Here is a 14,889-nt window from a genome sequence, read left to right as displayed (position 1 = left end):
CAAACTGCCCAGACAAAGCTATGGTTTAAAAAAATATATATATGGGCGGCTACGTGGTGCAGTGGGCAAGGCGCTCACCATGAATACTGGAGACTGGGCTCGAACAGGTACGCCTCCCTGTTCGAGCCCAGCGCTCCACATTGCTTTCAGTTTAGCTGGTCGTCCGCACTAATACACATTGGCAGTATTAGGAGGAGGGAAACTGATGGGTGGGGATCGGGCGTTGTGGACACTGGACAGCGACTCCTACAGGTCGGTTGGTGCGCCTGCGCAGTAGAATCGGGAAACGACGGGGGTGGGGCCCCTCCAAAGCCCAGACCCCCGACGCTGAAAGATCGAGCCGCGCAGGTGGAAAGATGCGACTGCTGTACCTCGAGTATCGGAGGGGACTCGTGCTATGTATGACTTAGTCCACATTGCAGCCGGCTTGTGGGAGGCATGAAACGGCGTTCAAAGACAGGGGAGGGTTGAATTGGATGATACGAAAATTGGGATGGGAGAAAAATAGAAAATGGGAGAAAAAGTGGATACAAAAAAAAAATATATATATACCCGTCTACCCTGTGGACTAGGCCTGAGACTGAACCAGGGCTGTTATCTATCTAGCATCTCTAAGCAGGAGTTCTGACCTGGGGTCAGTTTTGCATCTCGGATCACAATGAATTAAATGGCCAGGGATGTATTCAGTTAGTAGTATCAGCCTCTCTGATAATATTGAATGAAATGGACATGGGGGCATATTCACTGTGATCTAGCTCGGCTCTCCTCCTGAGTGGCTTGATAAATAAGGGCCCTGGGACTGGTCACTGTTCCATTCTCACATCCTTCAGAACAAATGGCTTTATTGGAAACACACTCCCTAGTGGCCTCACCCAGTGCAAATATCGTCCTCTGGCATTCTGGTGATTCATTCTGGTGAGCGAGGTATTCATTTGAAAGCTGGGGAGGATCGTGTGTATTTTAGTGTGGGTGGGTGTTTCTTTAATGTGCTTGGCCTTTGTAGCCCAGCAGTTATATAACACTTGTGGAGCGCAAGGAGATCCAGCTTGTTACTGATCATCAGCCCTATCATGTCCCTCTCCCCTCCTAATAAGACAGTATTTTAACTGCAGGGGCTGTTTCTCCACTCTGTCGATGGGCCGGTGCTGCTGCTCTCAGATTGGTCCAGCTGAGGCCATGCTATAAAGGGAGAGGAAGGGGACGGGCGGTCAGGGGGAATGTAGGTCTGGTATGTATTTGCCCGGTATGTCACCACAGTATTAACTATGTGAGGGTGCAATGATAACCCTGCTAGGCATGCGCCTGTCAATAGTGCCCCCCCCCCCCCCCCCCCCCCCCCCACATCTGAAGATCTGAGGATTCCAAATGGCCCCGTGGCCTTGCTGCTAAATCAGAATCCGGTGCTCTGAGACCGGAATGCCCACGGGTCCCAGGGGAAGCCGAGCAGGCATTTGAAACGTGCACTTGATCCATTGTCATTTCATCACACGCTCCTCTCTCCAGTTATGGATTTTTGGAGAGGACAGCCAGACACCCAGGGCTCAGACAGAGACTTAAACACGGAAGCTGCCGGTGCTGTGGAACAGACACCGCTGGCTCAGACACATTGAAACCTGTTCTGCTAGTTCCCACCAGATCCACCGGTGTCAGCAGCTGCACCTGCAGCTCAATGTCTCAATGCCAACATTAATGCCACTAGTGTTTTTGAACTCTTTATTAGAGCTCTGGTGTGTGCCCCACTCTTAAAACCTTTTTTCTCAAACCACTGGTCAGGCTATGCTTTGGATCTCTCGGGAGTCGGGACAGAACGGGTTTCAAGTTCAAGTTTCAAGTTTGTTTATTAGTTGTCGCAATAAAATACATGTACTTTACGGTGAAATGCTTGGTTCTGTATGAGCCCCTGAGAGTGTGCTTCATACAGTAAAAAGTAAGTAAAAGAGGAATATACAATATACAATACAATATGGTACAGCCTAAGTACAATCTAAGTACAGTGAGTAAAAATGAGTAAACGGTGAGGTACTGTACAGGTTGTGTAGAGGTATTAGTGTTCTACAGAGAGATTGAGATAGTGGGAAAACAAACGTGTTTTAACTCAGTACAAACCTCCGGGCTTATAGGTGCATTTCTAATGAGCCATTAAAGGGGCAATAACTGACATTCTTCCAATGACATACTGGGAGTGAGAGTGGGAGGCGGGGTTGGGGGGGGGGGGGGGGGGGGGGTGGACAAACTGTGGTTTGGCTGTCCATGACACCCTAGGGCAGCTGGAGAAAGTGGAAAAGTGAACATTGTATATACCAGTGCCAATAAAGATACCTGTGATTCCATACAGATCCCAAAACTAGGGATGCACTGATATGAAAATGTTGGTAAGATATCGATAACTGGTATGAACCTTTCTGCCGATAACCTATATTACCGATGTCGATATGATCTCTATAAATTATTAAAATGTCTATGATAATAGAATTTCATACATACTGAAACAATGTTGGCCCACAATCCTGTGCTATGTCATTTTCACATGCAATTAACATTAGCCAATCAAACTCTTACCCAAAAAAAACACACACACACACACATACACACACACAACGACTGTTAGGCAGAGACATAATCATCAGTTGTTCATATCGGGCCGGCCCAGTTTAGTTTGGCTCATTGGACCAGTTTTTGATACTCTGTGCTACGGCCGTGATTCGGTCTATGGTTCAATACTCAACCCTAGACCCAGTCTTCCTTATCACTCTTGTCTACTGACAATTGTGCTATGACTTGGCACATGCACTTTTTAATATGCAAGTCATATCTAATAGGCATACACAGGCATTATATTTTCAAACGTGATATAGAATGCAGTGTTTCCCACAGGATTTTCAGAGACTATGGGGGGTGAACATCCGACCCTCTAGGGGGGGTCCCGGGGCATGCCCCCCCGGAACTTTTGTTGTTGTTGTACATTTTAAAGTTAAATGCATCAATCTGGTGCACTTTGAGAGCAAAATAAAGAGGCTAGATCTATGATGAACTTTATGCTCGAAACACAAAATCTACTAGACTAGTGCTTCCCAATCCTCTCCTCGAAGCACCCCAGCCGTTCAATGTATTTGTTAAATTCCACCACCAGCACACTTGATTCAACTTAACTAGCCCTTTATTAGTTGAATCAGGTGTGCTGGTGGTGGAATTTAACAAATACATGGAACAGCTGGGGTGCCTCGAGGAGAGGTTTGGGAACCACTGACTGGACTAGAGCATACATTTTGAGCCATCAAAGAAATGAAGCAAAAGTGGTTACCTGTGTTGAACTGGTTTATTTTTTAGAAAATAAAAAAATATAGTGGATTACTATTACGACTACTACCACTGCCAATACTACTGATACATCCCTATTGGCAAACTTTATATTTTAATAACTTTTTTTTTGTTTCATTATACAACCGTGGGCCGCCACAGTCTAGGTAATTAATGGGAAACCCTGGAATGAGACAATACTGTTTAGATCAATATCGTTTGACTGTGTGCCAGTGTTTGCATCTCTCCTAGGGCTGGGCGATATGGCAAAAAATCTTATTGCGATAACGATATGATAATGTTATCATATCACTCGACATCGATAATTATTGAAATCGTTATAAGTTAACACTATGATCGCCGTGAACGAGTTTTCACGTCATTCCGAGCCATGCTCATTCTGCCGAAGACGCCGTAACTCGTCTTTGATGTCAATATTTCAAAAATCTGTCATCGAAATCATATTTCCTTTCCGGAACCCTGAGACACAGTGCAAAGCTCCACTCAACTCTCTAGCGGTTCAAGAGCGCCATCTGGTGGCCGATCGGCAGATCGCCAGCCGGAAATGAACCTTTGAATCGGTAGTACTCATCCATATGTGGTCCGACCACTCGCTATAGCTCCCGCGACTCCATCTTGAAACACTGGATAATAGATTGCTCGCCCTAACTCAATAAACAACGTTATTTGGACGTATATACTATTATACAACCTGGAAATGGATCGGGCATTTCTACATCCCATAATAGAAAAAAATCTGTTCCACGCTCATCTGCCAGCGGCGCGAGGAAGCCACGGTAAGATTCAGCGTTATTTTCTAACGTCTTCAATACTAACTGATCTGATGAACATATGACCCACTCTGGATGAATCATCTAACGCTGCCCACGGAATTATAAACGATCCCCCGCCCATCCGGTCATCATCAGATGATGCGTAGAAACGTCTAGAACCACGTCCAGTTGAAACTTTTTATCTCGCACAGATTCCTACCAAACTGTATTTGATCATCAATATAATGCATTTGGAGCTATAAATCACGTTCTGAAGAAAGCTGCAGAAAACGATAAAAACATACTTATACTTTAGACCATATTTTAGTATGAATATGTGAATGAAAAAGTTTAACGTTGCTACACCCTGAACAATACATATAGGACATTGAATGGGCCATAATAATGGCAACTTAGCAATAGGATTTAAAAAGTTATAGCCCTGCAAAGAAGGGGAACTTCTCCATAGACAAATGGAGCTGGCGAGGGATGGTAAATTATGAATTTAACCCATGGCGATTAAAGTGTTAAAAAAATATATATATATATATTTTTTTTCTTTTTTAAACAACAGATGTATGTTTATTTTGCAGCAATTCTTTGTCGTTGCTGCCATATTTAGTGTTACATCCCCTCACACTCCAGTTCTCAGGCTGCAGCTGGTTTAAAAGCTAAAGTAAACCGGCTTCTCTGCTGGCTGTGGCTCCAGGGGAGTTGAACAGTTCTGGCTCTGCTAGTTTCTTTTCTATCTTTTGGCGCTTTTTTGGTGGACAAACCACCAAACAGATGCACCGTGACTCGTGACTGGAGTCTAGCTCTGCTAGCACACATAGCCTACTGTGTACAGACGGTTTCAAACTGTATTTTAAATTAGAAGGCAAACAAAATAAATGGACAAGAAAAAAATAAATCTCTATTTGGTCAGTATTAGGGATGCCCCGATCGATCGGCCACCGATCGTTATCGGCCGATACTCAGTATAAATATGCAATCTGTGAATTCCGATAATTAGTCATATTCGCCGATAGCGGAAACCGATCAAGCGAAGCTCTCACTCGCTGTCTGTCTCAGACACACACGACCTGCAAACTGCCGCTGCTCCTCCTCCCTAGCCCCGCCCGCCCCCGTGTAGAGTTTGTAAACAAAGAGGTGCGGCTCCTCTGCTCGAGTCTGTAGTGCACTGCATTCGACCTGCGCTAACGTTAGCTACCTAGCTATCGTTACTGTTTAAACAAAATTACCCAGTCAACTATTCACGTTTAGTAGGCATTGTCTAACGGTATTTAGCCGGCTAGCTACCGATAGCTCCTGATATCAACAAATGATCCAGAAAGTCTAGTAGTTCATGTTCATACCTCAGTTAGCTTGCGTTAGCTGACGTTCGTTTACTGTTCAAAACGAAATGTCCCATTGAACTAAAGTTCTGTCTTAACGTCATCTAGCCGGCTAGCAGTAGCTACAGATAGCTCTTGATATCAATGTCTTATAACATTGATTTAATGCGTATTCGAGCTGAGGGCTTGCTGAATGTGAAATGACCAAAGCACTTAACGTTACCAATGGGGTCCCGCTGCAGCGCCGGAGAATCCTTTTTGGAGCTGGGCTACTAGAGTACACACAGACAGTGGAGCTGTTTGCAGATAGTGAGCATTTTGACTTTTTGCGTGGTGGCGATGTCTCGCAGATAATACAAGTACAAGTCTAATTATATAATATATATATTTTATAATTTTTTTTTTTTTTTTTTATATAAAATAATTTTTAATTTTTTTTTAATCAAAAACAATCGGTATCGGATCGGTATCGGCCGATATGGCTCACAACGATCGGTGATCGGTATCGGTGGCAAAAAACGTGATCGGGGCATCCCTAGTCAGTATTGTCATTTGGACAAGCAAATCCATTACTTTAAGTTGCAGGCAAGAAAGACAAGTCTGTCTACTGTCTCTGGTTTTAAAACTGCCCTGTTGCAGGTCACACAAAAAAATATATATATATCGATATCGATTATTAAAATATATCGCGATATTTATCGTTATATTGCCCAGCCCTAATTTCTCCCCACCCTCATTCTTTTTTTTATTGGAGATGGTTCAGATTAAAAGTTGGGATGAGGATCAGAACCATGGACAACCAGGTTTGTCATTTTAAACCATTCAGGGACGATAACAAGAGAAGTAAAACCCGTATTGTTGGTGAGCCTGTGGTCTGCTGTAAGCAAACTTAGGCTGAGGTTACACCTTTCGTATCATCTTCGTATTGTTTTCTTATACGCATCGCCGCGTATCGCCGCGACGTCATGCGCCTCGAGTCACACTTTCGTTTTTTTTTCGTTTTGTCACCAGAGCACACTGATGTAGTACACTGCCAAAGCAGTAGGTGGCAGTAGGTGGCAAACATGAAGGCAATTACAACCAATCAGAACGAATGTGCCAATACACTTCCTGGAAGCTCCAGCAAAGAAAATGTAAATAAGGCAGGCGCCTATGCCGCGCCACCATCTTGCTCAATGCAGCAATTCTTTTTTCAGCAAAGCCTAATAAAAGTGCAATAAACAAAACGGATACATTCACTGTGTGTTCTGCCTGTCATTTGTTGATGAAACAAAACTAACATCAACACAAGTGACCACCAAGAGCGGATAGTTTAGGCTAAAAAACGATCGGATGCATTGTAGCATTGTTAGCTGCATGCTAACGTCAATGGAGTATTGTGGCTAGAAGCTACCGTTAGCTCACGCTACTTAGCCAGCATCAAAACTGATGATATCGCGAGCTATCAGTAGTTAGATAACATTAGAGACAACGCTGTGTGTATTAAACAAAGGTGAATAGATGACTGGGCCATTTTGTTTAATGCTTCTTAAGTTGAAAGAGGAACTCTGAGCTAACAGGGTCTGAATCCTGATAGCTCACGTTAGCCAGCTGCTCATGCCATCGGTAATGCTAGCAGAATGAATGGATGTAAACTTTATTTAACATATTGCATATGGGTACAATACAATACGGCTCAATACAAACAATTGTTAAGGGAATGCAGACTGTTGTAGCTTGGACTGGGGTCCTTATAACAATAACTTGACAACACATGGTAGCTGAAGCTATTTGGGACACGGAGCTCTGTCCCACACACACACACACTCTGCTGTCACCGGAAGGGCACGCAGATGGTATCTACTGCGCATGGGCGTTTTCGCAACAACGGCTAGCGTGCTGACTACACGCTGTTTGTCGACTCGTTTTTTTGCGTATCTCCAAACGCAAACACAATTTTGCGTTTCAGCCGTATCCACAAAAAAACGCCAAAATACGCGTTTCTGTGTAGATAGGACATCATACGTCGTCAAAAACGTATAAAAAAACGCCAGGAATACACTAGTCTAACCTCTGCCTAGATTGAGAGCTGGTCGACTGCATAATTTTTTTTTTAATTGGGTGATTTGCAAACTTTTCTTCATCACTGATGCTCGTACATAATGCCAGTTAAACGTTTTCCTGCAGTAGATCAACGTTAATGACCCGACAGGTTCTCAGAGCTGAGGCAGGCGGTAACTGGCTACAATTGTTAATGATTCATATGGGCTTCTAACAATACAACGTTAGTAACATAACATTGCTGTGTCTCTGTCAGGCCATGTGAGCGGCGCGGAGCGGAGCGGGCGGTTTTGACGTGAGCGAGGAGTGGGTTTTAAAATGAGTCGGCGCGACGTCCGGAGCGAGAGTTCTCCGCTCCAATCCACTCCAGGCCGCTCACAGTGGTTTAACCATAGATATATATAGAACACTAGATAGCTTACCCGCGCTGCCGGCCAATGGAGAGCGACGTCACTGAACCGCCGCCATCTTGCCCAGGTCAGCCTTGAGTGAGAGTGAGTGAGCTGCACAGACAAAAATACTCATAACTCGCTGAAATATTGACGGATTTACAAACGGTTTGGTTTATTACAAGCATTATTAACGTGGCTATGATTCAAGATTCGGTTTGTTAAAAAACATCTTTAATTTTTTTTTATAAGTATGCAGTATCATAACTACATCTTTGATGTTTATAGCAAACCAACCCGTTTGTAAATCCGCCAATATTTCAGCGAGTTATGAGTATTTTTGTCTGTGCAGCTCACTCACTCTCACTCAAGGCTGACCTGGGCAAGATGGCGGCGGTTCAGTGATGCTGGTGACTCCGCCTTAAGCTATCTAGTGTTCTATATATATATCTATGGGTTTAACACTGTTGATGTAATATATACATGCAGTACAATGCCAAAGCAACAGATGGCGATGTACAAACATGAAGGCCATTTTCAACCAATGAGAAGGGTGAACCTGTGATATCCTGTTCAGGCTTTGTCACTCACTCCTGTTAGAAAAAGTATCGACGCCATTGTTGTTGTCCTTAGCTTACATGCTAACGTTAATGGCAGCGACCATAGCATTGTGGCTCGGCTAGCCCATCATCGCTTAATAGAGCTAGTGAATGGATAAACAACGTTATTTAACATTGCAGAATGGGTACAATTACAATGCGGCTCAATACAAACAATTGTTAAGGGGCCCAGGGGGTGTAGACTGTTGTTGAGCTAATGTACAACCATGCTCTAAAAAAAAAAAAATAAAAATCTGCCGAGCGATCTGGCGCGGGGAGCGGGGAGCGCTCGATTCAAGGTGAGCGGGGAGCGAGCGGAGAGCGACTTAATTTCCGATACCGATATCAACCGATACCGATATATGCAGGGTCCCCCCCCCCCCCCCACCAAAAACTGAATAATTTCAGGTAATTAACATTACTATCTCTTGTCGTGTAATTAGTAGGGATGGGTACCGAATTCGGTACTTTTGAGGTACCGAACCGAAACACGTCGGTACTACAGAGTATCGAATCAAGCGAGAAACCGAAGAAGAAAAAAAACAAACAACAAAGCAGTCGGAGCAATGACGAGCTGAAAACTGTCAAAATTGTAGTTATTTGAAGTTTGGATTTTTTTTCGACTGAGGTAGGTAAATTAAATTTCTTGAGACTAAAGTACCGAAAAAAGGTACCGTTGGGTACCGGTATCGATTCACAGGTACCGGTATCGGTTCAAATGTGAAAGGTACCCATCCCTAGTAATTAGTACAACATTATGCATACTTTGACAATAAATAAAATAAAATTTGTTCTTACTTGCTTGCCTGGGTAAATAAAGGTTAAATAAATGGTAAAAAAAAAAAAGATTAATACAGATATTTTCCAATATCACATTTTTATGCCAATATCGCAGATAATATCGGACATCCCTAATTGTGATATTATTGTTATCGAGGGCCAAATATCGGTTTCGTATCGTAGTTATTCGTAATGTCCCACCTCTAGTCTTTAGTCAGTTTTTAGTTTTTCTTATCTTTATTGAGTATACGATAGAGATCCTAGATTATGTCTATCTGAGTCTAGATAATGTACACTCTGTAACATTTAGCCCACTTTGTAGAAAATACCAACATGTATATTTTGGTAGAGTGGTATGATTGTAGGAGGTTTACAGCAAATAGGTTAAAGACACAACTATGTCAATTAAAGGAGAAATTAACTGAATGTAGTTGCTCTTTTTGTGTTTCTTTTAATTATTATTTTGAAATCCTTGTTAGTGTTGAGGCTAGGTAGTTGAATATTTAATCAGCTATTTAATCTCTCAATCTGTCAAATGAACAATATCACACATCCTGCAACAACTCAACCAATCCTGGTAGGCTGAGGGCCCACAAGCCACATTCACATTGCCTCTGGCATGCTTCATGTTCTTCTAAAACATATTCTCAAAATACCCTTGTTTCTAATGTAACAAATAGCCTACTCAAAAGCCATTAATATATCATAGTTGTTGATCATGATTGGTTATTACTAGGTCTATTATTGTGTGGTGCAATGTTGGTATCTGCACAGCCTTTTACAGCAGTTGGCATTTATAAAAGAGAGCTTGATTTAAATTCTTAAATTGATATCATTACTTGGATCTGAAAATAAATCCCCATTCCTAATTGACCTAGCTCAAGCCATGCCCTCATTTCTTGATCCTCCAATCACGACTTCTCATGGCCACTTGAGGTTTAGGCTGTATGCTGCCATATTTTGTTTTGAACCTGTGCCAGAGTGGGCATCACCATGCAAAGTGGTAAATAACTAGTGGGCATCACCATGCAAAGTGGTAAATAACTAGTGGGTATCACCATGCAAAGTGGTAAATAACTAGTGGGCATCACCATGCAAGTGGTAAATAACTAGTGGGCATCACCATGCAAAGTGGTAAATAACTAGTGGGCATCACCATGCAAAGTGGTAAATAACTAGTGGGAATCACCATGCAAAGTGGTAAATAACTAGTGGGCATCACCATGCAAAGTGGTAAATAACTAGCCTAGTCCAACAACAGACACCTCAATTCATGATGTCCTCCTGATCTTTGTTCAACTCAACGGCTCCATCTGGGAGCAGGTCGCTTATCCAGATTTTCTGACATTTTTACTCATCATCCCATCTTGTGTGCTTCATGTTGTTCTAAAACATATTCTCAAAATACACTTGTTCTAATGTAACAAATAGCCTACTCAAAAGCCATTAATATATCATAGTTGTTGATCATGATTTTCTGACATTTTTACTCATCATCCTATCTCCCCAGGCAGGGTTTGTGTGATGCAAGCTCATCACATTCCTCTTATTGTGGGTGAAACTCTGAGCTAGGGTGGGGTGGGGCGGAGAGGGGGCGGGTGGAGTGTTGGTTGAGAGGGGGATGAGGGAAAGGCTTTCCAGTCGAGTGGGAGTGCAAGACTGTTTGAACAGAGACTATCCTGAAAAAGTTGTACTGGAACAGGCAGTATTTGTATCAGGAGGGAATGACTAGTTTGAGGGGGGCGGGGGGGGGGGGGGGGGGGGGGGCGGGTTCTACACACAGTACCACAAAGGTGTGAGTCTATAAATAGTGTGGTGGGTGTCAAGAGCCACGGGGCCTTCTCCCTACACCACGCTAGAACGACTGGAAATGGGACACCATGATTTGACTGTTGACACTGGGGGCACTAATTTTTAATGGCCCCATTCCCTGGAGAGCACGTTCTACATTTCATGTGGATGACTTGACACTCGGATGTTCAAGCACATTTGCTTATGTCGGATTCTTATGTCGGATTTTGGGAAACGTGCTAATTAGATAGCAAGTTTTACATAGTGTTGTTGTTGAATTCAGGCCCAGTACAAGTTTCCACCCTCCCTGTACGTAAGACCTCTGTACTTTCACTAACGTGTCATAGCCACATTCCTCAGCAGAAATGTATTGGCCTGCATCCTGAGTCGCTCCGTGAAGAGGATGCACCCAAAACCACGTCTTCATCACCGGATTGTGATTACTAAACTTTTAAGTAGCTGCCAGCAGCAGACATTTTGAGTTCTTCTGATCCATTACTTTTACTGAACAATGTAGACTTGGATCATTAGTTTTGAATGGTTTCTTGGACAGAGAATTCTGCCAACAAGCTAATCAATCGTTCTCCAGAGAGATCTAACATATGGGGGGGGAAATGCAGAAAAACATTTGGCTTTGATTTATGACCCAAATCTAGCTTTTGGTATTGGATTTTTGTATCGGTGAAGTTCTCACGAACCAATAACCCCTCTGATCAAATATCCAAAATCAATTTGGGTGCATCCTCGCTCTGTCACGATCTGCGAGGAATGATAAAGCCTGAAACAAACACACATGGTGATCATCATCTTATGTATTTTTTTCTTCTTTTCTTTTTGCTCTCCTCCCTCCACCCCCCCCCCCCCCCCCCCTCCCCCGGCTGCAGAATGACCCTCCTCCGGAGTGGGACATGGCTGAGTTTGCAGGGTTGTACCCGGGAGAGGAGGAGCCCTTCTCGTGGCCCGGGCCGAATACCCTGCACCTGCGCCGCACCTCCCTGGGGTTCGGCTTCACTCTGCGCCACTTCATCGTCTACCCGCCAGAGTCGGCAGTGCACTACCCCTTCCCGGTAAACCATCACTGTCACGTTGTGAAATAGGGCTGGGAAATATATCTGAATTCTCACAATGATTTCTGAAGTTTTATTTTATTTAACCAGGCAGGTCAATTAAGAACAATAATGGCATCTTGAAGGGTAAGAGGGAAAAGGTTTATAAAAAATAAAATAAAGAAAGAACAATCCAGATAAGACTAGACTAAGGGTGCGGTTACACCTTTCGTTTCATTTTCGTATCATTGTCATATGCGTTTCGCCGCGACGTCTTGCGCCTCCAGTCACACTTTCCTTTTTTTTTTTTTTTTTTTTTTGTCACCCGAGCACACTGATGTAGTACACTGCCAAAGCAGTAGGTGGCAGTAGGTGGCAAACATGAAGGCAATTTCAACCAATCAGAACTTGAATGTGCCTGCAAAGCAAATGTCAACAAGGCGGCCACCATCTTTTGCCTAGTTACCCAATGCAGCAATTCTTTTTCAGCAAAGCCTAATAAAAGTGCAATAAACAAAACGGATACATTCACTGTGTGTTCTGCCTGTCATTTGTTGATGAAACAAAACTAACATCAACACAAGTGACCACCAAGAGCGGATAGTTTAGTCTAAAAAAAGATCGGTAGCATTGTTAGCTGCACGCTAACGTCAATGGAGTATGCCATTATAACAATATAGCATTGTGGCTAGAAGCTAACGTTAGCTCACGCTACTTAGCCAGCACCAAACTGATGATATCGCGAGCTATCAGTAGTTAGATAACATTAGAGACAACGCTGTGTGTATTAAACAAAGGTGAATAGATGACTGGGCCATTTTGTTTAATGCTTGTTAAGTTGAAAGAGGAGCTCTGAGCTAACAGGGTCTGAATCCTGATAGCTCACGTTAGCCAGCTGCTCATTGCAATCGGTAATGCTAGCAGAATGAATGGATGTAAACTTTATTTAACATATTGCATATGGGTACAATACAATACGGCTCAATACAAACAATTGTTAAGGGAATGCAGACTGTTGTAGCTTGGACTGGGGTCCTTATAACAATAACTTGACAACACATGGTAGCTGAAGCTATTTGGGACACGGAGCTATGTCCCAAACACACACACTGTTGTCACCGGAAGGGCACGCAGATGGTATCTACTGCGCATGGGCATTTTCGCAACAACGGCTCCGTGCAGACTACACGCTGTTGACGGCGCGTATTTTAGCGTTTCTCCAAAACGCAAACACAATTTAGCGTTTCAGCCGTATCTAAAAAAAAAACGCCAAAAAACGCATTTCTGTGTAATAGGGACATGAAACTTATTCAAAAACGTATAAAAAAACGCCACAAATACACTAGTCTAACCATGGCCTTAGAGGTAAGGGAAATAATAATTAAAACACCAAATCAAAGTAGTTGAGACAAACAGTTGAAAATGTGTTTCGGTTTGATATACTGTATCACGTTTCCTCATTTCCCCATTGATGTCATATTGGATTTTCTATGTGATTTTACATAACCAAACAGATATTGCATATCGTTGCTGGGGAAGAAAAGTCCCTCTGAATGTTGTGACTCCCCCCCCCCAATACCACCCAGTCATCATCACATAATGAAACTTCTCATAAACGCAGCTCAGACGTTCCATCCAGCCTAATTACTGTTTGCCTACCACTTTGTGTACTTGAGTCGAGCACAACGCGAAACCCAAAACCTAAATTCCACAACTCTTGAGCTCTGAAGTTACTCCTAACGTTGTCCTTTGTCTTTTTTTTGTTCTCTCCGCAGGAGGAAGATCACGGCCGCAGAGGTAAGCTGAATAACTCTCCTCACCCGCCCCTTCAGCAGGGCTGAGTCACTGCGCTCCCTCTTATTATGAATCTTCCTCATGGCGCCGGGGCACAATGTAGCGGCCGCATTGAGGCTGACCCTTTTGTGGAGGCGTGAAAGGGTTCTGGTCCGCGTCACTTGACCTCCCCTTTTCTACTGCTGCTCCACTCTTGTTTAGTCTCTGCCTCCCTCACCACGGACAAGGCATCGGGAAACTGGTTTTTCAGCACGTTTCACTTTCCCTGGGTTATATATGGTGCGTGTGATTTTGTGTGTGGTTTACGTGTTTCCCCTGTATTTGTTTAGTGGGCCACAACTGTTGGGCCTCACACTGACGGATAATGAAAACAAGACTAGGTCAAAGCCTAGAATATTCAGATTACTTTATTTGTCAATTAAATGTGCATGACATGGAAATGTGTCTTTGGCACTGGCATAGACAAAACACACTATACACAACAATATACAACAATACACATACAACATACATGCAACATGTAAACAACATACATTTTGGACCCGCAAAAACGTTTGAAATGATTTATTTAGGCAATACTTTTATTCCGCACCTTTCTAAAAGCTCTATGGTTGTATTATTAAATAAATGAATAAAAATGTAATTACTCTACATACAATTTCTATCTTTAACACCTTTAACCTCTTAAATTAAGCCCTAGCCATATTTTCTGAGAATTCGCCTAAAAGTAAATGGAAGATTGCTCCACTTCTACAAGGTCCATTTGCATGTTCTTGGTATCTAGGGACATCTAGTATGGGAATGTATTCCCAGTGTCAGAAATATTTTGTGAGTGAATTGTAATGAACCAAAGGAGAATATAATTTATTCTTATATATATATATTTTTTATAAATCTTTGACAGTGAATAACACCATGCTAACATTGACCAGACGTGACAAATGACCACTGAGCTCATTCAGCACCTTCTTGAAATCCAGTGTACTAAAAATCTAAGCAAATGAATAAAGGGCAGATGATTTACAGGGTTTTTTGTAGATGCAGTA

At 42.9% G+C, this 14,889-nt stretch overlaps 1 protein-coding gene across 3 annotated transcripts in view; it reads left to right on the top strand.

The window, feature by feature from the left end:
• arhgap21b (Rho GTPase activating protein 21b) overlaps nt 1–14,889 on the top strand; it is a 109,362-nt gene that overhangs the window by 13,824 nt on the left and 80,649 nt on the right. For all 3 annotated transcript variants that reach the window (XM_084328079.1, XM_084328080.1, XM_084328078.1), the window contains exons 3-4: nt 11,888–12,070; nt 13,825–13,846. In XM_084328079.1, the coding sequence (XP_084184205.1) occupies nt 11,888–12,070; nt 13,825–13,846 (205 nt within the window). The remainder of the gene's footprint in view (nt 1–11,887; nt 12,071–13,824; nt 13,847–14,889) is intronic.

The sequence above is a fragment of the Notolepis coatsorum genome (assembly GCF_963971535.1).
Source record: "Notolepis coatsorum genome assembly, chromosome: 13".
Taxonomy (NCBI): domain Eukaryota; kingdom Metazoa; phylum Chordata; class Actinopteri; order Aulopiformes; family Paralepididae; genus Notolepis; species Notolepis coatsorum.
This window is presented reverse-complemented; position numbering and strand designations above follow the sequence as displayed.